Raw genomic sequence first — 26,578 nt, 5'->3', positions numbered from 1 at the left:
ATATTATATTATATTATATATATATATATAATATAGAGAGTAGAAGAGATATAGGATATATTATCTAGATATAGTATATATATAGAGAGATGAGATATATATATATATAGCTATATATATATATATATATATATATATATATAATATATATATATATATTATATATATCTATCTCTCTATATAGCTCAGATATATATATATAATATACAGTTCAAACGATGCCCCTGGTTTTCGAGTTCTTCCATAGAGAGTTTATATTCATCAGGTTGGAGGCCTTAACGATACACTGCTCGGATAAACAAAAATACTTTCCAGGTAACTTACTTTAAATCTAAAGTATCAATAATAGAGAGAAAGTCGTGTTAATTCGGGTTCCTATTGCTTTGATGGTTGCGAGGTTCGGTGTACATCGCTGATCTCCTCTCCAACAGCCGCCTGTGCCAAAATAAAGCTCCCTCACCTCTCTAAGAGCAACAGTCCACCTCCGCCAGTCGGTCTGCGACCGACACCGAGGCCGGAGGTCATACTGATGAACGCAGAGTGGGAGGGTCAGCCGTCATCTCTTGACCTTTGAATCTTCTTTAATCTTCCAGATCATCAGCTCCATGCAGGCGGACGCATCCTCGCTGGAGTCGTGGCCCTCCACTGGGAACGCAAGCACAACGAGACTTCAGCTAAACATTACCGGATAAAATTATTAGATAAACTGTAGGTAATGTTTAAACTGGTTCATTTGATCCACGCACCGAAACACTTTGGTCAGATTTAGTCAAACAAGCACATAAGGTACGTTTAGGGCATGTTCATGTAAAAGTCAGGATGCATCGATCTGGATTAGGGCTGAACAATTAATCGCATTTTCAATATAATCGCGATTTAAGAAAACGCAATTTCCAAATCGCAGAGTCTGCAATTTTTGGCTATGTAACAATTAGGGAATTAGACACGTCCATTAGGTGTTGGTAAAATGTTTAAAGTGGGTTTGCCTCCACATGAAAGGGAAGACAGTTGCAGCAGTGAGATAATCTAATTTTATTACTTGTTTTAGAGTTTGTATAATCATACATAGCATTAAGTACAGGTCAATCAGTTTAATACATAGACTTGTTTGTTGGTTGCACTTTATGTTCAACAAGGATTGATGTCCAAATCAACTAAAAGCTGTTCTCTTGAATAATATTCTGATTAATAGAAACATTAAAAATTCTTGTTTAAAATAGTCCTTGTTTACAAACATCCTTATTTAGAAGCCATTTTTGTTGCTTGTGGTTAAAGCAGAGAAAAGTCAAAATTGCAATTTTGGTTTAAATATATCGTAGGCAGAACGCAATCATTTCTGCACCGAGTTTAGATGCTGTGGGTCTTTTAGCAACTAATTTGCACAGCGAGGAAACAAGTTGATTTATTGTTTGTATATGTTTAAAAAGACATGATAAATTAAACTGGGGGGAAAAAAAAAAAAAATCGCATTAAATCGCAATATTAAGAAAAAAAAAAATCGCAATTAGATTATTTTCCGAAATCGTTTAGCCCTAATCTGGATGCAGGAGTAGCATCCCTAGGCATGTCGGTGAGGACTTGCAGTGCAGTGGATTAAATTATTTCTCTATACTAGTGGAAGGTGAAGTTTAAGCACGGGAGATTTGGGTTAACATTTTGATCATGACTGAGATGTGTCTCTGTGTTTAACCTCATCTTGCTTCTAAACAAAGACAATAAAAAAGAGCTGCTGCAGAAAGCAACTAAATAAACTGTTATCTCATGTTTTTTTACTACACACTCTGAAGCTTGCCTGTTTATTTGCATTTCTCTTCTACCATAAAAAGCACGACCGGATCGGTGCTTCTGAGGTTTTTGTGCGTCTTCTCTGTTGGTCTCAGCAGCTTAAACTGAACCAGGTTCTGCTGCAGGGTCCTTCCTCTTAAACAGGGATTTTTTTCCTTTTCACTGTTGCCAAATTCTTTCTTAGTATGAAGAATTGCTTTAAAAAGGTCAACAACTCAATGTAATTGGCCTGATTTTCTTACATATGAAACCTTTTTACTGACTGGCCTAAAACAAAACAAAGTTATCTGCACTGTTTTACATTTAGGGTGGAACTAAAATGAGTTAGTCTGAATTTAAATCAATGTAATTAGTTGACTTGACTACATATTTCTGCATCTAAATCAGATCCGTCTGTCTTGCAAAGTGCCTCAAAATGACCTCTGTGATGAATTAGTGCATATAAATAAAGAGATTTCAGTTGAATTGTTGACAGATTTTTCTCACAGTGTGATTGTGGTAACATGTCATGGGGGTATTCATTCAAATATAACTTAGACTTGTCCTAAACCAAGTATGTGAATATAATAAAAGACCCTTCTTTAAGCAGAGTTGGAAAAACAAACAAAAAAGGTCTAAAATAAATCCGAAGTGGATGAAGCTAATGGAAGGAGTTTAGAAATAAAAATAGAAAAAGCCTCCAGAGCAACAGCGACACCTGCTGGTGAAATGGGCAATTTGCAGAAACAAAACAAAAGTTTCCTCTGGAGCGCTTTCTGACATTTAATCACGTCGGCACCATTTTAATCAGATCGCTTTTATTTGTTCAAATCTCTCGACTTTTAATTACAAATTTCCTGGGTTGGAATTTTGCTGATATAACATAGCTTGGTTTGTCAAATTATTAAATATATAGAATAAAAAGTAAGAACGTTTATGTTTGGTTGACTTCTTTATTGCTTCTTAGCAATGAACGCGACGCCGTCGGAAATCTTGTCTGTTTTTTTCTAAATGGTGCAACATTTTTGAGGGAAATATCTTTTTTTTTTTCTCTTCTAGCTGCTTCTGGATGGCTCCATAAAGAGGAAGCATTGTGTTTGCTTTCGTTGTTGTGCTGAAGACAGACAAATTTATATTCCACTAAGAGAGAAAGGTGGGAAATCGATTCACTTGTTGCTAAAATGTCTAGAAGACTTAAAGGCTTGGAAAGAACGTCAGGTTCTTAAGTTCAATGAGAGTAAGACTGAGGTCGTGGCTTTTAGCGGCACAGCTGAGACTCCCCTTGTTGACTTAGACTTAGACAACTTTGTCATTTTGTATGCACAGAGTGCGTACTAGGGCTGAACGATTTTGGAAATAATCTAATTGCGATTTATTTTTTTATCTTAATATTGCGATTTAATGCAATTATTTATTTTCAGTTTAATTTATCATGTCTTTTCAAACAGATTAGGCCTGTACGATTTTGCCAAAATGCTATACTGCGATATATTTCAACCATAATTGCGCTTTAATTTTGACTTTTCTCTGCATTAACCATAAGCAACAAAGATGGCCTGTAGGTAAAGATGTTTGTAAACAAGGACTATTTAAAAATAGGAATTTAACAGTTTTAATAATCTGAATATTTTCATTCAAGAGAATAGCTTGTTGAATTGGACATCAATCCTTGTGAAACCAACAAACAAGTCTATGTATTAATCAGTTTCATCGTACTTAATGCTATGGTGAGATTCCTGAAAGTTTCTGGTAAAACAGTATGATTATATAAACTCTAAAACAAATAATAAAATTAGATTATCTCACTGCTGCAACTCTCTCCCCTTCCATGTGGAGCCAAACCCACTTTAAACATATTAACAACAGCAAAAGGACGTGTCTGATCCATTAATTGTTACATTGCCAAAAATTGCAGACCTCTGCGATTTGAAAATTGCGTTCTTTAAAATTGTGATTATTTTTGAAATTGCGATTAATTGTTCAGCCCCAATGCGTACAGAACAAAATTTCGTTGCATACAGCTTGTAAATTGCAGTAAAAATTAAATTACAGTATAAGGTGCAGCAGTGATTTAAAAGTAAACAATTTAAATGTATACAATGCAGGAGAAGTCATACAGGTGAGTATTTTTAAAAACCATTTGTATGTGCAGAATTTGATTGTGCAGAAGGCAATTTGTGCAGGAATGCATTTAAAAACTAAGAGTTCGGCAGTATTTGTAATGCTAGTTGGAGATGCAATGATGCAAAATGTGCAAATATGCATAATTGAGCTAGGTTACCGAGAAGTCAACCATCACAGACCTTCATGTTAAATTTCAGCCAGATTAGAGCAGATGGCCATTTAAGGCAGCTGGCCAAAATAAAGCACATTCTTTCCAAAGAGCATCTAGAGACGGTAATCCATGCCTTCATCGCCACTCGGCTGGATTACAGTAACGCACTTTATGTGACGGTGGGGGGGGGGGGGGCTCCTGCGTTGCCCAACTCCATGGAGTGCAAAATGCTGCGGCACGTCTTTCGTGTGAAGCTCGCAAATAAAAACACATTACCAATATTTTAGCCTCACTCCGCTGGCTCCCTGTACATTTTAGGATTCATTTTAAAAGTTCTTTACTTGTTTTTAAGCCTCTTCATGGTCTTGCTCCTCCTTATCTTTCTGAGCTGCTGCACCTTTATGCACCCTCCTGTTCTCTCAGGTCAGCTGACCAGCGGCTCCTTGAGGGGCCCAAAACTAAACGGAAGCTTAGAGGGGAAACCTTCCTTTATGCATTAAAGAGGCTATTCTCTGGTTTAAAATCGCTTCTTAAAACTCATCTCTTTGCCTTAACATTTGACACTATGCGAGATGTTGATTTTAAGCCTGTCAGGTTATGTTATTTTTATTACAGGTTTTAGAAATTCATATTTTATGTTTGTATTCTATGCTTTTATTGTTCTATCTAATTTACATATTCAAGTCTGGGCTTTTTTTTATTATTATTATTATTTTAACTCTGTTGTTTGCTGTACAGCAGGGACAATTTAAAGTGCTTTACAAATAAAGTTGGATTGGATTGGAAACATATCTGTAGTTTGAGTTGTGAAGTCAAGTATAAAATACTTCCCAAATCCTCTCTGCCAATGCCAAACAGCTTTAAGAGACAAACGGGGACTAAAAACTGGTATGCCAACCCACACACTGCAAAAAGGAAACTCAAAGTAAGTAAAATTTTCTTGAAATGTTTGTAGTTTTCCTTGATTTGAGCAGGTAAATAACAGTATTTGCCAATGGAATAAGATTGTTGCCCTTAAAGTGGGAACAATTCATCTTCATCATCTCATTTCAGGTGCAGAATAGCTAATAATCTTATTTTAGGCGTAAAAATACTCACCCCATTGGCAAATAGTCTTATTTAGCTGTTCAAATCAAGGAAAAATATACAAATTTCAAGAAAATTTTACTTACTTTTCGTTCCCTTTTTGCAGTGCAGCAGCGTGACCAAGCTGGTGACCGGCATGAGGAGGTGGTGTCAGGCTGCTGTGGTTCTCCTCTGTAATTTCTAAAGGCCCTTTTCATTAAAGTAACTCGCCCCGATGTAAAAACATTTCGCCGGTCCCAGACAAATGTTAAAAAATGCCACCAAAGTGGGGCGTGTGCCTGACTGAGAAGCTTTTAAACCCAAACACATACGATGACGGACGAAAGCATGTAGCGTTTGAACCGACAGGAAATTTCCATTGGAATAGACACCGTTTAACCCTAGGAGGGCAGCACTACACTGCAAAAATAGAACTAAAAATAAGTAACATTTTCTTAAAATGAATATATTTACCCTTGATTTGAGCAGGTAAATAAGACTATTTGCCAATGGAATGAGATTTTTGCACCTAAAATAAGAACAATTCATCTCCATCATCTTATTTCAAGTGCAGGATGTCTAAATATCTTATTTCAGGGGTAAAAATACTCATTCCGTTGGCAAATAATATTATTTACCTGCTCAAATCAAGGGCAAATACATTAATTTCAAGAAAATTTTACTTATTTTTAGTTCTCTTTTTACAGTGTAAGACGGTTTTAAGACAAATATTGCAACGCTAAAGAAGTTCACATAAAAAATGTACACAGTAACAGTAAAGTAGCACCCTTAGGCTCAGTTTATACAGCTTATCTGCAAAACAAGTTGATTTTGGGGTGAATTACACACAGTTTCTTTAAACTTTGATCAACTGACCAGTAAAAAATACCAAAAAAAAAAACCTCAATAAGTCGTTTTCAGCAGCTTTTTCATGGCCAGCTCTTCAAAGAAACGCATTTTCCTTACAAACACTGAACGATGTAAGGAGAAATAAACAGGCTGTCAAAGTATAGTTTATAGAAACAATAATTTAGGAGCTGTTGGATAAACTAATTAAGATGTTATAATTGCACAACTTCTACTTGTGTTTCTCACCGTTGTCCTGGATGATGCGTTTGAGGTGATCAGCCATCAGGTTCTTCAAGGCACGTTTATACGGCAGGCCGAGGCGGTGAGGGAACACGATGGCCGTGTCTACGACTGAACTGTGGATGAGCTGCAGTGAGGAGAGACAAACCCTGTCAGCGGGTTTCCCTATAAAATAAATCTCACTGTGTAAAAAAAAAATCCCATCGTTTCTACTGGGATTTATTTAGTGGAGCATTATTTAGTGGACATTTTCCACCAACATATCACAGAAACGGACATGATCGACCCGTGCAGATGTTACAGATGTGCAACAACAAGTAATATTAGGTTTGTAAATATTTGTTTAAAGCAAAGTTGTTGTTTTTTTTGTCCTCTGAGGGTTTAGTTTCAGTTTAAAAAGGGGAATCAAAAGAAAAGGAAATGAACTGTACCAGCAAAACTGAATTGAATCATTTAAAACCTGTGAGTACATCAGCACATAAATAAATTATTTTACACAAACAAATAAAATCTCACTGTAAATGAATCCGACTATATAGCTGGACTGCTTGTACTAGAATAAAACAAGCTGATTTGAAATGAGTTGTGACACATTGTTTATGATTGAATGTGAACCGGATCTGTTTGTCCTGTAAATTGTCTCCAAATGACCGAGGTTGTGAAGTGATGCTATTGTCAATAATAAAAAAAAAACACGTCATATTAATAAGAAATTAATCTGAAGCCAGCATTAAAACGAACAGAATCAAAATTATGTTTAATTGCCATGCTGGTTCATACAATAATTAATCTGACCCAGGAAGACCGGGTTGGATCGGTGTAAATAGGCATGGTGTTGATCTGCGTGCATCAGACTGACAGCCTGTGGGTCAGAAACTGTCGCTGTGGCTGCTGGTTGTTGTAAATATCGCTCTGTAGCGCCGGCCTGGAGGTAAGAGTCTAAACAGTCTGTGTCCAGCGTGTGTGGGGTCTGCAGAGACGTTAGCTGCCCTTTTCCCTGATCCTGGACCTGTACAAGTCCTGGATGGAGGGTAAGTCAGTCCTGATTGTCCGCTGCAGTCTGGACCTGTCCGGTTTTGTGGATGAGCAGAACCACAGAGTGGATGAATGAACAAAAATACTGAATACAAGAGTGAAGAAGATGACCAGCAGCTCCTGAACTGATGCAGGAAGTACCAGCCTCTCGTTTTAGGGGAGCATCTGGGGTTAAATATATATATAAACCAATATCATCAAGACTAATGAAATAAACACCTGAAATGCATTACTAGGAGTAATGAATATATAATGAGTTTCTGTAATTAATTTTGATTATATTCTAATTCTAATTAATTAATGGATGGATGGATGGATGGATATTCTAATTCATCAAAAGAAATTAATTACAAGAACAATTAGACTTTGCATCATTTAACACCTGATTGTGAAAATATCTGTTAGCCGTAGTCCTACTTTTTACCACAAAAACAAAACTGATGACGTACTTATCAAGACTACATGCGTAACCAGAAAGTAATTCTGTAGTGCGGTGCTTCTAAAACAGGGGGATTCAAGAAAAGCCCCTTTTCTGTCCAGAAAAATATGGAAATGTGACAACAGCGCCTCCTGCTGTTTGGTCTGTACCTGCGGCTAACAGCATGATGAACACTATTAATGAACTCCAGTTCAAAACTTAATGGAAAGTTTATCTTTAATATTAACAGGTTTGAAAATATTTTAGCCATATGAGGTTCATAGCTAGTTAAAAGTTGACTGCAGGTATGAGTCGAGCTAAAAGCCATTTATATTGTTAATGTTACAAAAGTTAAAAAAGTGCAGCAATGGTGAAACATTCTAGTTGTTGAAAACCATTGTTATATGTTAGAAACAAATCGAAATATAAGTTATAGATTTCAAAAAGGGATTCTGGGTAATTTTCAGCACGACAGCTTTAATGCACTAAAACAGAAAACGATAAAAGTTTAAATTTTTGACCCATTTTGCTGGTATTGGGGGCAACAGAGAACATTTGAAAACCACTGCTGTAGTTTAATGTCACTTAAACAATAATGATGATAAACACTCTTATTGAAACTCCAGTTCAAAACTTAATGTAAAGTTTATCTTTAATATTACCAGCTTTAAAATATTTTAGCCATATGAGGTTCATAGCTAGTTAAAAGTTGACTGCAGGTACGAGTCAAGCTAAAAGCCATTTATATTGTTAATGTTATAAAAGTTAAAAAAAAGTGCGGCAATGGTGAAACATTCTAGTTGTTAGAAACCATTTTATATGTTAGAAATTAACCTATATACATGTTATAACTTTTAAAAGGTTTTCTGGGTAATTTTCAGCACGACAGTTTTAATGCATTAAAACAGAAAAAGATAAAAGTTACATTTTTCATTTTGTTGGCATAGAAGGACAACAGAGAACATTTGAGAACCACTGCTGTAGTTTAATGCCACTTAAACAATAATGATGATAAACACTCTTATTGAAACTTAAATGTAAAGTTTATCTTTAATATTAATAGCTGTAAAATATTTTAGCCATATGAGGTTCATAGCTAGTTAAAAGTTGACTGCAGGTACGAGTGAAGCAAAAAGCCATTTATATTGTTAATGTTATAAAAGTTAAAAAAGTGCAGCAATGGTGAAACATTCTAGTTGTTGAAAACCATTGTTATATGTTAGAAACGAATCGAAATATAAGTTATAGATTTCAAAAAGGGATTCTGGGTAATTTTCAGCACGACAGCTTTAATGCATTAAAACAGAAAATGATAAAAGTTTAAATTTTTGACCCATTTTGCTGGTATTGGGGGGCAACAGAAAACATTTGAGAATGATGATAAACACTCTTATTGAAACTCCAGTTCAAAACTGTTTATCTTTAATATTAATAGCTTTAAAATATTTTAGCCATATGAGGTTCATAGCTAGTTAAAAGTTGACTGCAGGTACGAGTGAAGCAAAAAGCCATTTATATTGTTAATGTTATAAAAGTTAAAAAAGTGCAGCAATGGTGAAACATTCTAGTTGTTAGAAATGAACCCATATACATGTTATAACTTTAAAAAGGGATTCTGGGTAATTTTCAGCACGACAGCTTTAATGCATTAAAACAGAAAACGATAAAAGTTTAAATTTTTGACCCATTTTGCTGGTATTGGGGGGCAACAGAGAACATTTGAGAACCACTGCTGTAGTTTAATGCCACTCAAACGATACGCAGCTGGAGAAGTCGGAGCTCACCTTGAGCGCGAGCAGGTCGCTCTCCAGACTGTGTCCGATGAGGATGGATTCGGCCCCGAACATGTTGAGCAGCACGGCCTGGACGTCTCTCAGAGTGATGGTGGCGTTGACCAGGTCCTCCTCGGTGACGCCTGAGAATCTGTCAGAGACGCAGGTTTTACACACCTGACTCCCCAGGAGTTCACACCTGCAGCCGCTGAGCAGGGAGCCAAACGTCATTCGCTCACCGCGTGTTGTAGTCCACCACTTTGCTTTCGGGCTTCACAAAGGTGTCGTAGATCACCTTCATCTCAGAGTTGATGACCGTCACCCTGGTCAGCTCCAGGCCTTGCTTTGTGTAACACTGACCACACAAGCAGAGAAAAAAAAAAAGAAATTTAAAAACCTAAATGTGACTGTCTGTATCAGCTGCAGAAAACATTTGTAGCTGATGTAACGGTGGAGGGGAGCTGAACGTTCACCCTGTTTCTGTCCGACTCACCATCTCACAGTCCAAAGCAAAAACTCCCGCGTTTCCGTCCGGCGGCAGCTGCTTGCTGAATGTCGACACAAAGCCGTCTAGTGACTCCTTACGGCCGTCCTGAACGTGTTGCTGTGGAAATACGGCGGGACGATTAAAGATTAAATCAGATCCTTAATTAATAAAAACAACAATTGGAAGTAGAGTGAATCATGAAGACATAAAGGTTTCCTCTGAACCCAAAAATACATTGACTTTCATTTCTTATTTACTAATATATAAAACTAAAATAACACAGAGCAAGTTCATTAAATAATCATAGTTAAATCAACAAGTTAATAAATTAATCACGTACCGTATTTTCCGGACTACAAGGCGCACTTTTTTGCTACGCCTTATATATGATCAACGTTGTGTTTACTGACTGATTTTATTTGGTACAATGCGCTCAAAAATCTGTTAAAATGTGTAAGTATGACTTGGGTTAGCAACAAAGCCGCTCCGCTCAATGATATTCGGAGCATTACGGTACATTGTGTCACTACCTGATAGGACCCCTGAGCTGTCTACAACACTGCCTGACTGTAATGTCTAAACTAGAAGTGCATTCATGTAAAGGTCCCTCACTCCGCAGAGGTCCGCGTGTACACGAGGCGGACTGTGTGCATACAGGTATGTGTGAAACGGCTCTAGGTGCTCAGCTAGCTAACCACACATTTTACCGTCTGTTCCTCCGCTTCGTTAACCTGACTCCGCCAGATGGATTTGCTCCGCATATCCATCTGGAAACCTTCCGTTGAAGTAATTTTGGGAAGGGGCGAAAATACTGGTTAGCTGATTGGCCTATGTTGGTGATAGACGGGCCAAATAAACCAATCAGATCAACGAAGCATATGACGTACTAACAGCGACGACGAAAACACAACCACAAGCTCTTGCCGAAACCAGTCGGGAGAAGAGCAAAAACATCTTTTCCTCTGAGAAAAGCCTCCAGAGCAGTGTTTTGCTCTTCTTTAGTGAAGAAATACTCTGTAATTCCGATAAAACTTGCTCGATAGCCACGCTAACGCTAGTTTCATCGGCTGAAGCCGCCATGTTCTTTAGACTGAACTGTCGCGCTTCTCGTTGCGTCACACCTCAACCCGCCTCAAAGCCAACGCTGATTGGACGTTCGTTTGGTGAACGGCTCCAAATTTTCTTTAACGGAAAGTAGCCAGACTGATCTGCGAGTGAAACCTTGAAAGCTCGCGAGATCAGGATGGTCTCACGAGGCTACCGCTTCGTCCCACTGCCAGAAAGTGTGAGAATTGTAGGAATTTGCCAAAAGAAATGTAGGCAACAGTACGCTGGACTATGAAGGGTGAAACGTCTGCAGAGAGTCAGCGTGGAGTCCATCAAGCTCACAGTATGCACACAGTACGCCTGAATATGTGGGAGCCTTTAGGCACCCGGAGTATGTGCTAGCAACAATAAACCTAGTAAGTTAATTAAATTTATTTTGTTAGAAACAGGGCAGTTTAGTCCAGCTACTCTGTCCTCCTGACAGAGACGAATAGAGAGCTGTGTACGTGTAGGGGCGGAGTGATATTACACACTTGGGGGGGAATATTTGGTGCGCTTATGGCCTGAAAAAACACGGTTTTAGGTTTTATTTTTGATCATGTTGTTGTGATACCTTCGCTATTTGGCATCCAGGAGCTCCCACAGCAGCCGCGCAGCAGCTGTACGTCGTCTCCCAGCCTCCGGCGACTGAGAGGAGGAAGAATAAAACACGTTGAGGACGTGACCGACATATCTGAAAACTCACGTGGCTGAAAACGTTTTACCTTTGTGCCGGCGTAAACGCCCCCAGTGAAAGCTACATTCCTCTTTCCGGATGCAGCTGCCGTTGACGTTGATCTTATACTCGGCACCGCAGCGACAGCATATCTTGTTGAACGCTGGAGAAAAAATTAGCACAACCCTTTAGCTAAAAAAAAATAAAAAACACGTTTATCTTATAAAATAAACGGGTAAAACAGGGTCGGTCCTGCAGTGACTCACGGTCCGGGGTGACCTTTTTCTCTGGTTGGTTAAAAATGACGGCCTTGCCAGAGGCCTCAGGGTTGGGCCTCGGGTATCCGTGCTCCTGCAGCTGTTCCTCCGTCATCAGGTACGCCTTCAGCTTCCTGTACAGGTTGGCTCCTGTGAAAACAAAAGCATCGCCTGAATGTAGCGTACGTACATGGAAAATATGGACAGAAGTTAGTCCTAAACTATCACAAGTTCAATTCAATTCAATTCAATTTTATTTATATAGCGCCAAATCATGAAACATGTCATCTCAAGGCACTTTACAAAGTCAAGTTCAATCATATTATACAGATTATACAGATTGGTAAAAAATGTCCTATATAAGGAAACCAGTTTATTGCATCAAAGTCCCGACAAGCAGCATTCACTCCTGGGGAAGCGTAGAGCCACAGGAAGAGTCGTCTGCATTGTACATGGCTTTGCTGCAATCCCTCATACTGAGCAAGCATGAAGCGACAGTGGGAAGAAAAACTCCCCTTTTCACAACTTTGTCTTTGTGAAATACGCCAAACATTCTTTAAAGTTTATCAACTTGAAATGAAGCCGTTTTATTCCTGATTGCAGCGTTTCATGAAAAAGGTTACCGCTGACAGAAAAAAAAAAAAAAATGCTAATGAAGAGGAAAAGAAGGTCTGGGTTCATTTTTTCAGAGATTTTAAGATGCAGACAGAAGAATCCAGTTCATAGGAGCAGATGAGCCAGAGCATAATTGTTGCTAATGAGCGTTTTTAGGCATTAAATGAGATGGGGGGAAAAAAAAAAAAAAAAAAAAAAAAAAAAAAAAACTTAGGTGAGATTTAAAAACCCTTCCGATGACAAAAATATATCAGCTATAATCGACCATATTGGAAAAAACAATCTATTATTTGAATTAAAAAACAAAACAAGAAATGCTTAGATTAACTACTACAAATGCATTTAATGTTTTTTTAATCAATACAGTCGTGTTAAAAAGGAAATCACATTCTAGGGCTTTATGTACGACAAAATAATAAAATAATCCTGTCTTTCCCAGGCTGTAAAACTATTTAAATGTCTCCTGTGGTGTCCAAGTGACAACAGACAGAGCTGTAAATACACAGAAAAAACACAGAACTTTACCAACTTTATGTCGAAATTAATTATGCTATCCTAACTTTTGTCTTCCTTTACAATTATGCAAAGTTTCCACATCTTGCATCGAGTGTTAGCATCTCAGCCACTAGAGATCCAAGTCAGGTGAGGACATAAAGGGTCCATCCAACTGGCAAAATATGAGCGTAACTTCTTAAAACATTATCCTTTCAAATGTTGCATCCAAGTATCCCTTTGCGATATTTCTCACACTAAAAAGAGACATGTGCTAAACAAAAGTAGAAAAGTTTGTGAAAAGCTTAAATAGCCACTATGATTAATTAGCGGTAGAACCAGCAATGACTTGATGTTGTCACTCTCTGTTTGAGTCACTTTTCTTAAAAACTTATTTTATCCTACAAATTTTTTAATTAATTAACCCAGTTTAGACCTTTAGCTGAAAGATGGTCTCATAATTGACTTTAGAATATTTCAGTAAACAGCCGAGGTCATTAATTATCCTGATTAATTAACTGCGTTGAAGCAGAGACACATAAGCGGTGCAGGACGCCGGACCTCGACGACTGAGTTGAAGATCCCAGATCTATTATTTCGTCTTATCTGCCGAAAAAGAGATTTTGCTGCCATTTTGATTTTAGAAAGAAAAGGTTTTCTCCGTTCAAACACACTCGTTCAGTGTTTTTCTATTTGTTCTCTAATGATTAATTTAACATTTAACTTGATAACTGAGACCCGGAGCACATTTTTCTCTGACCATTGCCATGTCTGACCTTGAGGCCCATAAGAGCCTCGTATCAGAACATCACGGAGAAAGAAAATTCCCGTTTATGAACAGATACAGGGGCACGGCTTCAAGGTAAGAACCAATCAATCAATCTATTTATAAAGTTGCTATTATCACAGCTTTAATAAAAATGTTTACTCATGTCAGTCAACTCTGCCGTCACATCTGAACCTCGGCAGCTTTAGTTTCTGTGAACACCAACGTTCATTTTGTATTCCCAGCGACATTCCAGTCATTTTCCCCTTGGAATCATATTTTTTTATTTTTACACTGGATCTTGGACCTTTCTTCATTGTTTCCACACTTGGCTGCTAGATGCTAATAGCCGTTAGCTGCTTTTAGCCGTTAGCTGCTTTTAGCCGTTAGCTGCTTCCTGGTTTATCCCCTGCTGCACATGCTCAGTGATGTACTTCTGTTGTTATTATAAATATATATGAAGGACTGTAGTTACTCGCAAATTGAGCAAAAACAAAGCATAAAAACACCAAAAATAACGACTAATACAACATCAGGACGGGATAATCTTTCATAAAAAGTTTGTATGCAACCAGAGTGAGCGACTGACGTATACATAAAACAAAATGTCAAATAACATCACCCTCGCTATGCACCTTTAAAGTACATTATTTTATCATTATCATTCTAATTATAATTATTGACTTTGCTAAAACGTAGGACATTTTTTATATATTTAGCTGAACTGAAGCCCAGTTTAAATGCCCCCTGTGACTTGAGGTCATGAGATGGTAAACAGGATCTGGAGGTTGTCACATGGCTGTTTGAACAGCTTCTCTGTTAAAGTAAATCTGCTTCTACACAGTGTAAAAAAACAACAACTCATGAGGGGAAAAAATAGATTTTATTTGTTTGTTTATTAGAGATATAATCTGTGTTTTCTGCGGCCAGGCATATGATTGAATGGCATAAAAAAGAAGCTGAGCCCAGAAAGAGGAAACAAGAAGAACCGTCTGTCTTGTGAAGGCAGACAGAGGGCGCTGTAGAGTCGTCGGTTTCTTACCAGAGAGTTTCTCCTCCTGCTGTTTACCCGACCTGTTGATAGTGAAGCTGGTTGTTGCTGCAAGACGGCCTCCCAGAACCTCCTCGTGGGACTGGGCCTTCCTTTTAGGTGCAACCCCAGGCTCCTCTGCAGAAAATACACAACAGGTCCACTGACATTCATACAGAAATCACATTTTACAAATGATATATGAAGACAGCGCCAGATCTAAACATAAATAGACCAGTAGGAATATTTATTTTCTCTCAGGTCTTTGCTGTAAATAAGTTCAAATAAAGCCTGAAACGAAGCTCTCCTCGTGCAGAAGGACAAAATAAATTGGAAACCGTCAAAAATCTTCTACCTTCTGCCTTTAATGTGACGTATAAACGGCACAACTCAGCTGAAAGACAAAACAACTCTGATGGGCAGAAAGAACAAAAAAATAATGCAAATAACTTAATAATTAACTTCAAAAAACACTTTTCTGAAGCAAACTTTGATTCATTTCCAGTCCAATTGCCCTCAATTAACATGAATCAAATTAATTAATTAAGTCCAGCTGAATTTTCCTGATATTTATTCTTTGGCATCATTCAGATAAAGCAGGTTGAAAGGGTTAAAAAGGGTCTCGTTGTGCAAAGGTATCAGTGAGAATAAGAATGCAAATAAAATTCACAATACTGAATACAGTGCATGCAAGAAGTACCCATACAGCTTTAAACCACCAACTTCAAACTTATTTTATTGGGTTTTTATGTGTTTTCAGGGTGTTTCTCTACCAGATTTGCACATGAGCAGACTGAAATTTTGCCCATTTTTCTTTGCTAAGTAGATCATGCTCAGATTGCCACGATCAGGCAATGAGACCAGCAATTTCCGAGTATTGCCACAGATTGTCTATTAGATACAAGTCTGGACTTTGACTGGACCATTTGCACACATTCATATGCGTTGACTTAAACACTTCAGATAGTTAAATTTTGGTCTCATTTGAACAGAGCAGCGAGGTGTGGCGTCCCCAACATGGCTTATTGCAAACTGCATGTGACCTTTCTTATTGTCCCTCTCCCCCTAAGGCCAGATTTCCACAGCGCACAACTAGCAGGTGTCCTCTCAACGGAAGCTCCCACCTGAGCTGTGGATCTCTGCGCCTCCTCCAGAGTTACTATCGATGTTTTTAAAAACTATTTAATATAGTCTTTCATTGTCGATATACCTCCTAACCCCTAGGGGACGTTATTACAGCGCACCATTACTGAAGTTTAAGTGAGACGAATTTGCAGAACGGCCGACAGGATATCATTAGCGCCTTCGTCCCTAAAAATCAGATGTTTGGGCATATTTTTGGTTTCTGTGATACATTAAGACAGACTTAGACAACTTTATTTGTCATTTTGTATGCACAGAGTGCGTACAGAACGAAATTTCGTTTGCATACAGCTTGAAAATTTCAGTGAATTGCAGTATATTTCAGAATAAAGTAACTTTACAGGATACAAATTACAGGAAAAAAATGCAGTAGTGATTTCACAGTACAGCAATTTAAATGTAAACAATGCAACAATTAAATGCATTGAACCAAATGCACTTTATTTTCCTGTTAATATATCAGTAAATCGAACATAAATATAATATTTGGCTGGTTTTGTTGCTTGAATGATATTGAGCATTAATTTGAAAGTAATAAATATTGATATTGGAGTCAAATCAAGCTGAGCTACGTATCGAGAATCGTATCGAATCGGCTCATCCTAGATGATACTTAGCCCTAAGAGTTACTGTAGTCTTTTTGGCGGCTTCTCTTTTAGCCAGGTCTTGGTGATTTTGTCGCTCTGTCGTTACGTTTCAATAGCAGACGTCTGAAGGGACGGGATTCTGTTCTGAAACCTAGCCCTGCTTTAAACCTTCTCCCAAATCTATCCTGCTGTGTTTCTTGATCTTTATGAGGCTGATTTTTCTCCAATGCTCTCTGGAAAAACCTCTGAGACCTGGATTTATACTGGGAATGAACTTTTGACTGTGACTGTTGAATATGATATTATTTAATGTTATGGGCAAAGGGGAAGAATACAAATAAATGCACAAAGGCAAAAACAAAAAACAAAGACCAGACACATTTATGAACAGCTACAAACTCTAGTCCATCCTGACGTTTAACAAAATAATCAGAAGATAAAAGTCTTCATTATTAGAGTCCAAGCATTTCCTCTGACAAAGTTTGTAAAGCTTATCACGATAAAAGTGGGAAAAGTTAAATGACTAATTATGGTCCGATTTATTTTACCCTACAAGAAGACCTTAAATGAGGGTGTGCACATTTCTAAGACAGAAAATGAGACTACGTACTGTAGACAGGCGACGAACACGAGCCGCTTTTGCTCCGAAGCTTCGTCAGCGCGTTGACAGCAACGTTGAGGTAGATGTTTTTGCTGCTACTGCGCTCGTACACCAGCTTCTCCTCAACCAGGGCCTGAAACAGAGGAAAATAACCCCTTTTCTCAATGATTTGTGATTTAAACGGACTCTTGATTGGAGCCTTCGGGGGCAGCGGTATGAAATTCTGATATGCACACCATCTGAAACGCTGCCTCCTCCGTCGGGCAGAACTTGACACATTCGTCTATGAACGTGTTGAGGTAGCGCTGGCGGATGTTGGTGGGAACCTTCGCCCCGAACTCGGAGGGGATGATGGGACGCTTCATGGTGGTGCTCTGAACACAAAGACAAACGTGCAGAAAAGGCACACAGAGTCACTGAGTACGCATTAACCTTCACAAACAAGGGTAAAAGGTTCGCTCGGTGTCACTTAAACAACCCTTACAGTCATAATTTAGCCATTTTACCAGGTAGCTGTCGAAGCTTCTCAACACTTTACTTTTTTTATATATAGATTTCTAGTATTAAAAACGTGAACCTCTGGAAGAAAACAATCTGAATATTCGGAATATCAAAAAGGGACAAGATAGCTGTGAGAACATTTAAAATGCCTCATATCAGAAATTTGCCTCCCTAAATCTCACCTATTTCTGTTTTTTTTTCTTCAGATAAGGCATTTTGTTCAGATTCAGAACCCCTGAAACCCAGGTTGATTTGTTATAGGAGCAGCTAATTTCTAGCATTGACAGCCGCCGCTGATGCCCCAGGATCCAATCCCAAGGATCCTGGGGAACAAGAGTTTGGCATTGGGGCTGAACAATTAATCGCATTTTCAATATAATCGTGATTTAAAAAAACGCAATTTCCAAATCGCAGAGTCTGCAATTTTTGGCTATGTAACAATCAGGGAATCAGACACGCCCATTAGGTGTTGGTAAAATGTTTAAAGTGGGTTTGCCTCCACATGGAAGGGAAGACAGTTGCAGCAGTGAGATAATCTAATTTTATTACTTGTTTTAGAGTTTATATAATCATACATAGCATTAAGTACAGGTCAATCAGTTAAATACATTGAGTTGCTTGTTGGTTGCACTTTATGTTCAACAAGGATTGATGTCCAATTAAATTAAAAGCTGTTCTCTTGAATAATATTCTGATTAATAGAAACATTAAAAATTCTTGTTTAAAATAGTCCTTGTTTACAAACATCCTTATTTAGAAGCCATTTTTGTTGCTTGTGGTTAAAGCAGAGAAAAGTCAAAATTGCAATTTTGGTTGAAATATATTGTAGGCAGAACGCAATCATTACTGCTCTGAGTTTAGATGCTGCGGGTCTTTTAGCAACTAACCTGCACAGCGAGGAAACAAAATAATTTATCATGTCTTTTTAAACATATACAAACAACAAATCAAACTGGGAAAAAAAAAGAAAAAAAAAATCGCATTAAATCGCAATATTAAGAAAAAAAAAAAATCGTAATTAGATTGTTTTCCAAAATCGTTCAGCCCTAATTCCAATATCTTCCTTATTTGTGGGAGAACTGTTCTCTATGGGCTGGCGCGGGACTGTGGGAGGGGGCTACTTAATAAATAGTTAATGTAAAAACTAGGGCTGTGCATAAAAATCGATATAAAGATTAATATCGATATTTTTAAAAACGATTTAATATCGATATTCTGGCTTTCAATATCGATATACCTCCCAACCTCTAGGGGGCGTTTTTTTTTTTTTTTTTCCAGTGTCCTGTCTAGCAATATGGCAATAGGAATTGATGTCTCAATGCCAGATAGAGCTCGACAGATTTTGCTTTTACAAGTGGAGCAAACGGCTTTCGCCATAGTGCTCCACTTGATTTATGCTTGTAAATAGCTTTATTATGATTCCTGCAAGGAGAATTTCAAATTATATGGACATGACAATGGGAGAGTAAAGGAAGAACAAAAAGTGAAAGAAAAGAAAAAAAAGAGTAGAGGTGAAAGAAAGAGGAGATAAAAGGGAGAGAATGATAAAACCTTCTTTGTCTGCTCCATCACCTGGAAAGAGACACAAAAAGAACAGCACAACCAACAGACATAAAGCAACAGATACACTCGAATAACACCTAGATGCCATTGCTAAATCATATATATTATTATGTAAGCTGACATGTGTAATGTGATATTTGAAAAAAGAAAGTGAAAGAACATAAATAAATAAATTACAAGATTACTGTATATAAGTGAACACTTAATACCTGGGACCCAGCACCTGTGGGAGATGTGAAAGTGCACTAGTTTAGGTGAACATTATCCAGAAATAGCTTGATAGTGATTGTGGAGAACCGAAGACCCTAGGGGGCGTTATTACAGCGCAACCATTACAGTTCACAGCGAAGGAGAGCGAGTGAGACGAATTTGTGGAACGGCCGACAGGATTTTAGAAGCTCCTTTGTCCCTAAAATCTACGGTGGCCCTGAGGTGCAAAGCGCTACAACAATAAGGAAAGCGCTACAACATTAATGAAAGCGCTACAACAATAAGGAAAGCGCTACAACATTTAGGAAAGCGCTACAACAATAAGGAAAGCAGTCCAACATTAACAAAAATATTACAACATTAACAAAAGCACTTCAACATTAACGAAAGCACTCCAACAATAACGAAAGCGCTGCAACATTAACAAACCGGAAGAGGTACGTCCCAGTGGGAGACCTAAGAAATCGCTGATTGGACTACAGCTCGTTTTTACTTTTGAACCGAAAGTTATTCTGGCTTTACTGTGTTTTTAAAAACCATGAATGTTCTCGGTGATCCAAACCGTAAGATGCAGTCTAAAACGCCACTTAGTCTGTTTATAAGTTTCGCTTTTATTAATTATGCTTTTTTTTTTTTACTACGTGCCTGTGTTTCTGTACCTCAACGCTCTGGTCTGCTCCTCTCCCCTCCCTCCCCTCGGACCCAGGGGCTTTTATCAGCGGCAGCCTTATCACTACGTTTAATGTCTCTCCACTCCTACCAAAATGTCCTAATTAAAATCAATAGGAGAGTCCGTAGCTGTGTTTCATGCTATTTTCTTTTTAACGACACAGAACCAGTGGCGCTTCGGTGGGCGTGCTGCCTTGGCTTGAATTCAGGTGCGCAAAATTACGTTACATATAATTTAGGTGTGCACTTTTAAGGGTCATTTCAACAAGCTTGTAACATCAGGAGCTTCAGTTCAGACCCAATATTCATTCTCTTCCCTCTAAAGGAGCCCTTTACAGTCTTTATTTATGCTTTTCCCCCACTGTTATCCCTCGCGCGCAGCGCACCAGGGTAAAATAGAGCAGCTGCGGATCATGCGTAAAGACGCAGCGTGAACGACGCAGCCCTGTATGCTTTAAGGGTTACAGCTGAGGGGAAATGTTGGACCTTTTAGGCTTGATCAAACTCCGCCTCATTCACAAATGAGACCAACATGGATAGATTAATGATAAGCTGTAGTTTCATTATCAACTACGATAACATACAATCTGCTTCTGGGGGGGGGGGGTTGTTGGGCGTCTTTACGCATGATCCGCAGCTGCTCTATTTTACCCTGGTGCGTTGCGCGCGAGGGATAACAGTGGGGGAAAAGCATAAATAAAGACTGTATAGGGCTCCTTTAGAGGGAAGAGAATGAATATTGGGTCTGAACTGAAGCTCCAATGTTACAAGCTTGTTGAAATGACCCTTAAAAGTGCACACCTAAATTATATGTAACGTAATTTTGCGCACCTGAATTCAAGCCAAGGCAGCACGCCCACCGAAGCGCCTCTGGTTCTGTGTCGTTAAAAAGAAAATAGCATTAAACACAGCTACGGACTCTCCTATTGATTTTAATTAGGACATTTTGGTAGGAGTGGAGAGACATTAAACGTAGTGATAAGGCTGCCGCTGATAAAAGCCCCTGGGTCCGAGGGGAGGGAGGGGAGAGGAGCAGACCAGAGCGTTGAGGTACAGAAACACAGCGCACGTAGTAAAAAAAAAAAAGCATAATTAATAAAAGCGAAACTTATAAACAGACTAAGTGGCGTTTTATACTGCATCTTACGGTTTGGATCACCGAGAACATTCATGGTTTTTAAAAACACATTAAAGCCAGAATAACTTTCGGTTCAAAAGTAAAAACGAGCTGTAGTCCAATCAGCGATTTCTTAGGTCTCCCACTGGGACGTACCTCTTCCGGTTTGTTAATGTTGTAGCGCTTTCCTAAATGTTGTAGCGCTTTCGTTAATGTTGAAGTGCTTTTGTTAATGTTGAAGTGATTTTGTTAATGTTGTAATATTTTTGTTAATGTTGGAGTGCTTTCCTTAAAGTTGGAGTGCTTTCCGTATTGTTGTAGCGCTTTCATTAATGTTGGAGTGCTTTCCTTAAAGTTGTAGCGCTTTGCACCTCAGGGCCACCGTAAAAATCAGATGTTTGGGCACATTTTTGGTTTCTGTGACACGTTAAATGCATTGAAGCAAATGCACTTTATTTTCCTGTTAATATGTCTGTGATCAATAAATAGAACATAAACATAATATTTGGCTGATTTTGGTGATTGAATCACTGAACATTAATTCAAAGTAATAAATATCGATATTGGAATCAAATCAAGCTGAGCTATGTATCGAGAATCGTATCGTATCGTGAGCTGTGTATCAAGAATCGTATCGAATCGGCTCATCCTAGATGATACCCAGCCCTAGTAAAAACAAATGGCTTGACATGAATAGCTAAACGAGGTTTGGCACCTTCATGCTGGGTGTGTGTGCCGTCCTCTTCTGCACGGCCGTCGACGAAGTCTTGGAGAGAATGCCAGCCGTGGTTTGGCTCTTCACCCCCTGCGGGTTCTCACTAGCAGCTGCTTTTCCATGCGCTGGACCTGCAGGGGAAAAACATGCGCATGTGACTGGAGACGCACAAACCTTCGATTCACAGCTCTGCCGGAGCCGAGAGGCCGGCCGCCCCTACTTGTCTTTGAGGACGTCGCCGTCTGCGGATTGGGCCGGTGAGCGATTCTCTTCTTTTCTCCGGGAAGGCTGGAGGCTGAGCTCTGCGAGGCGGCTTTGGCCGAAGCAGAAAGCTGAGCGGCTTGCTGCTGTGCCAGCTGCATTCGCTTGAAGCAGACCTCCTGAGGCGTGGGCCGCTTGTACGGCCGGACCACCGTCTTCGAAGGTGCGTCAGTCTGGAAAGTAAAAAACAAAAACACTTATTATGGGAACACGATGCTGAAATGATGGGGGTTAGAAGAGTCCGTATTCATAAACATGATCATTCACATTCACTCCGCTACCTGTGCCCGTTCTAATACATTACTGCAAAAACAGCACTAAAATAAGTTAAAATTTTCTTGAAATTAGTGTATTAGTACTTTATTTGAGTAGGTAAATAAGATAATCTGCCAATGAAATAAGATTTTTGAACTAAAAATAGGAAGAACTCATCTCCATCAACTTATTTCAAGTGCAGAATGTTTAATTATCTCATTATAGGGGTAAAAATACTCACTCTATTGGCAGATAATCTTTTTTAGCTGCTCAAATCAAGGACAAATACACTAATTTCAAGTGTAATTCTTTTTTTTGCAGTGGCACAAACAAATGCTCATATATTTATGTTTAATCTCTGATATTATAAATCATTCCTTCTTAGCAAAGCTCAAAGGAAGCCAAATATAGCATAGAAAAATGTGTATCTAAAATATGGATGGGTCTATTTAAAAAGAAAGTACTCATTACACCAGGGGTGTCCAAACTTTCCATCAAGTGGGTTAAAATAGTAAAATCAAAAACACATGTAAAATAAATAAATAAGATTACCAAAGAATTCTATAGTGATTTTTTTTTTTTACCTGCTGCACAAATATGTGCATGAAGTATTTTAATTAGTCAGATTTTCTGTTGGAAAGAGAATTTGCACATAGACCCAAAACTTTAAAATAGTTTGCCAAATTAAACTTTTAGTCATCCAGTTTTCTAAATCTTTTGGAATCGATTTAGTTTTTAATTTGTGTATTTTTTTGTCTATTCTCAGCGATAAGAACAGGATTTGGGTTGCTGTATTTAACTAGTTTTAATAAATAAATAAAAGCAGAGTTTGTGCTCAAAAGTCTGCTTTTAAGTCATTGCATAGTTGTGGACCTATCTGCTGTGAAATTAAAGAGAATCAACTCCTAGGAAGGCTGGTGGCCATCTTCAACGTTTTTCCACGTATGAAGAGCCTAAGTGGAGAACGATGACCTCCAGAACGTCTTTAAAACGCTACTAAAGGCAGCGTTCTAGTTGCCTTTAGTGAACAGCGAGATAATTTTATTAGTAACTAGAATAGTATTAGTTAGGACAAATGCACCTTTATGTTCCTGATTTTAAGCCTTACAACAGTACAGTATGGGCCCCACTGGTTTAAAGAAATAAAGTTAATAAACAAGGCCGCACATTATATCGCACTTTTAACGTACGCGGCATGCATATTGCAAACATAACAACATAACTCGCTCATCATTTAAGCACCGTGCATTCTGGATTTCTGTGTCTGCAATATATTTTGTGACACTTGTCGTTTAATGCTGAGTAAGAGGCTTTCGGAGCTAAAGAGGTAGAAGCAGGTAGTGACGTCATCATGAAACGACAATTAAGCTGTTTCAGTGCTAAAACAGCAGCAACTTCTTAAAAAAAAAGCGTGTTGCTGAGATAGAAATGAGAAAGTTTATTTTATTTTTTTTCCCCAGCAGCTGGATAGTTTATTTATTATCTAGAGCGCCATGAACACAAAGCAGAAAGACTCTTTGTTGCTGCAACTTTCACCCATATTATGGCAGGTTTTCCTAGAATCATGCAGCCCTACTGATAAATAGCATTTTATACACGTGCCGCCATGTTGGACACCGAGCTCAGGGCTCAGCGAGCTTCAGCGAGCCTGCTTGGCGCCGACTTCTGAACGTCCGCAGGGTTTAAAGGTGTGCTGAATGTCTTTGCACACAGCTTCTTTTTTTTTTTTGTTGCCTTCTTAACTGGTGTTAAATAATGACAAAGGGGAATCTGTGGTGTCTTTTTGGACATTTTGGGGTTAGATTGAAACAATTTTGGAATCAGACAGCCTGATTTCTTCTCACCATAACTTTTATTTTAATTTTTTCTATTTATTTATATTAAAACAGTATGTATTCCACAACTTTGTAGACACATAGAGAATTAGCTTTAATTGGGGACTTTGATGATGGAGAGACCTGTTGATCCAGGCACCTGATCAGAGCGCCGGTATCTCTCTCTGACTTTTCCATTAAATCAGATCACAGGGGAGGAAAAAAAAACAACAGAGGTCTGATTTACATACTCTCATATCTTGTTTTCACCCTTTACTTCCTTGTTTATTTGTGTTGCCACCTCACAAAATGCCGGCTGAATTTAGGAATGAAAATGTCACAGCATGTTGTGACGTAGACGCCACACTTCGGGGGATTTCCTCTCACTCTTTCTGCTCACATGAAAGTCGGACTTTAGAAGCCAAAACACCAAACTCCCCCCCGATCCGGCGGAAGGCTCACATGTTCCTGTTCCTCCGCTAAAACAAAGCTCATCGTTGTTTTTATGATGTCATCATCGTTTGCGACTTTGGCCACACTTTGGGGCTATCGGTTGGGCTTGGCCTGACTCAGACAATCTTTTGTTCCCATTATTTTGACGCAAAACAACAAATATTTAATGCAAACAAACAGTGAAAGGAAGTAACAATATCTAAACAGGAGGAAATTACTCATTACCGTTAGCTAAGACAACGGGTAGGGCCATGATTTGCGTGCATGTAAGGTTAAGAGCTCTCTGTTTGTTTGAGCTAATTGTTTTAGAAAATCCAGATTTCTTTTGTTTAGGTTAAAGAATAAGGAATAAAGTTTAGAAGCGCCGATATTTTTCTACTTCCACGTGGTTGAGGAAGACGGTTTTAAAGATATGCCAGATTGATGTTCTATTTACATTTCGTTAACTCGCTTTAGCTGATTATCAAAACTGTGTGAAATGAATTAAAGCATCAGTGCTCCGGTTTCTTCAGAGCAGAAATTATTGCGTTCTGCCTACGATATATTTCAACCAAAATTGCAATTTGGACTTTTCTCTGCACTAACCACATGCAACAAAAATGTTCCCTAAAAAAAAAGATGTTTGTAAAGAAGGACTATTTAAAACAAGAACTTTAGTGTTTCTATTAATCAGAATATTATTCAAGAGAACAGCTTTTAATTGATTTGGACATCAACCCTTGTTGATGTATAGTAACGAAGTAAGAATACTTCACTACTGTACTTAAGTATATTTTGGAGTACTTTATACTTTTCTCCAGTATAAATTTTTTTGAGAACTTTTACTTTTACTTCCCTATATTTCTGAACTTAATTACATACTTTTACTCCAATACATTTTCAATGTTTGGTTTAGTTACTCGTTACAAAAAGAGAGAGAGAGACTCACCGCACACAGGATAAGAGGCTGGTTTAGTGTAGGGCAGGTTAAATTAACCTTGTGGTATAGGTAAAGCATCTAATAGCAGAGAGTCCTAATTTTCTTAACTAAATGATAACCTGCAGGTGTATCTATTAGCAGGTTTACCACTTCCTGTGGGTTAACTGAACCTGGTTTATCACTTAACCATGTTCTTAGGATACACCCCCTTTGCCTGTACTTGGTTGTGTACAATTTTAAAGCGCATAGCACTGACCTTACTTGAAGAAGGAAAACTGAAAGCTTACAAAAAGGTTGTATTTTCTGTCTAAACTTGGTCTAATTTTCTCCTGCATTTGGTTGTTTATATTATTTTAAGTGAATTTGACTTTCAAAGTTTACCAAAATCTAAAAAATGTCATTCAAACTGCATTTGCTTTTTGTTTTACTTTTTACTTATACTTTTTATTACATTACTTGAGTACATCTATTTTTACTGTAATTTTCATACTTAAGTACAAGACATTTCAGATATTTTAAGACTTTAACTCAAGTAACATTTCAGTCAGTGACTTGGACTTTTACCAAAGTCATATTTTGGAGAGGTACTTATACTTTTACTTGACTCCGAGATTTCAGTACTTTATACAACACTGCATTTTACCAACACCTAATTCCCTAATTGTTACATAGCCAAAAATTGCAGACTCTGCGATTTGGAAATTGCGTTTTTTTAAATCGCGATTATATTGAAAATTCGATTAATTGTTCAGCCCTAGTACGAAGTAAATAAAATGTACCATGCTACTAAAATGACCCAAACTGGCTCACTTACATCTCCTTTGGCACCGAAATGGGACACTCTCTTCTTTTGGCCGGGGTAGATGGTGGTTGAATTGCCTTCTGAGCTTTTGTCCTCCTCTGAATCTCTAGAAGCCTGATCGAGCAGAAGAAAAGATCACAG

At 38.2% G+C, this 26,578-nt stretch overlaps 1 protein-coding gene across 1 annotated transcript in view; it reads right to left on the bottom strand.

Moving 5' to 3' along the window:
- Positions 1 to 209: 209 nt before the first annotated feature.
- rexo1 (REX1, RNA exonuclease 1 homolog) overlaps positions 210 to 26,578 on the bottom strand; it is a 29,790-nt gene continuing 3,421 nt past the window's right edge. Inside the window, exons 3-16 of the mRNA XM_036140954.1 lie at positions 26,450 to 26,551; positions 22,154 to 22,367; positions 21,934 to 22,064; positions 17,395 to 17,532; positions 17,168 to 17,291; positions 14,840 to 14,965; positions 11,934 to 12,074; positions 11,717 to 11,830; positions 11,566 to 11,639; positions 9,912 to 10,022; positions 9,658 to 9,773; positions 9,431 to 9,569; positions 6,200 to 6,320; positions 210 to 645 (exon numbers count right to left, since the gene is read on the bottom strand). Of these exons, the coding sequence (XP_035996847.1) occupies positions 557 to 645; positions 6,200 to 6,320; positions 9,431 to 9,569; positions 9,658 to 9,773; positions 9,912 to 10,022; positions 11,566 to 11,639; positions 11,717 to 11,830; positions 11,934 to 12,074; positions 14,840 to 14,965; positions 17,168 to 17,291; positions 17,395 to 17,532; positions 21,934 to 22,064; positions 22,154 to 22,367; positions 26,450 to 26,551 (1,740 nt within the window). The 3' untranslated portion in view covers positions 210 to 556. The remainder of the gene's footprint in view (positions 646 to 6,199; positions 6,321 to 9,430; positions 9,570 to 9,657; positions 9,774 to 9,911; positions 10,023 to 11,565; positions 11,640 to 11,716; positions 11,831 to 11,933; positions 12,075 to 14,839; positions 14,966 to 17,167; positions 17,292 to 17,394; positions 17,533 to 21,933; positions 22,065 to 22,153; positions 22,368 to 26,449; positions 26,552 to 26,578) is intronic.

Source organism: Fundulus heteroclitus, chromosome 9 (assembly GCF_011125445.2).
Source record: "Fundulus heteroclitus isolate FHET01 chromosome 9, MU-UCD_Fhet_4.1, whole genome shotgun sequence".
Taxonomy (NCBI): domain Eukaryota; kingdom Metazoa; phylum Chordata; class Actinopteri; order Cyprinodontiformes; family Fundulidae; genus Fundulus; species Fundulus heteroclitus.
The sequence above is the reverse complement of the archived record's forward strand: the minus strand, read 5'-3'. Positions and strand labels throughout refer to the sequence as shown.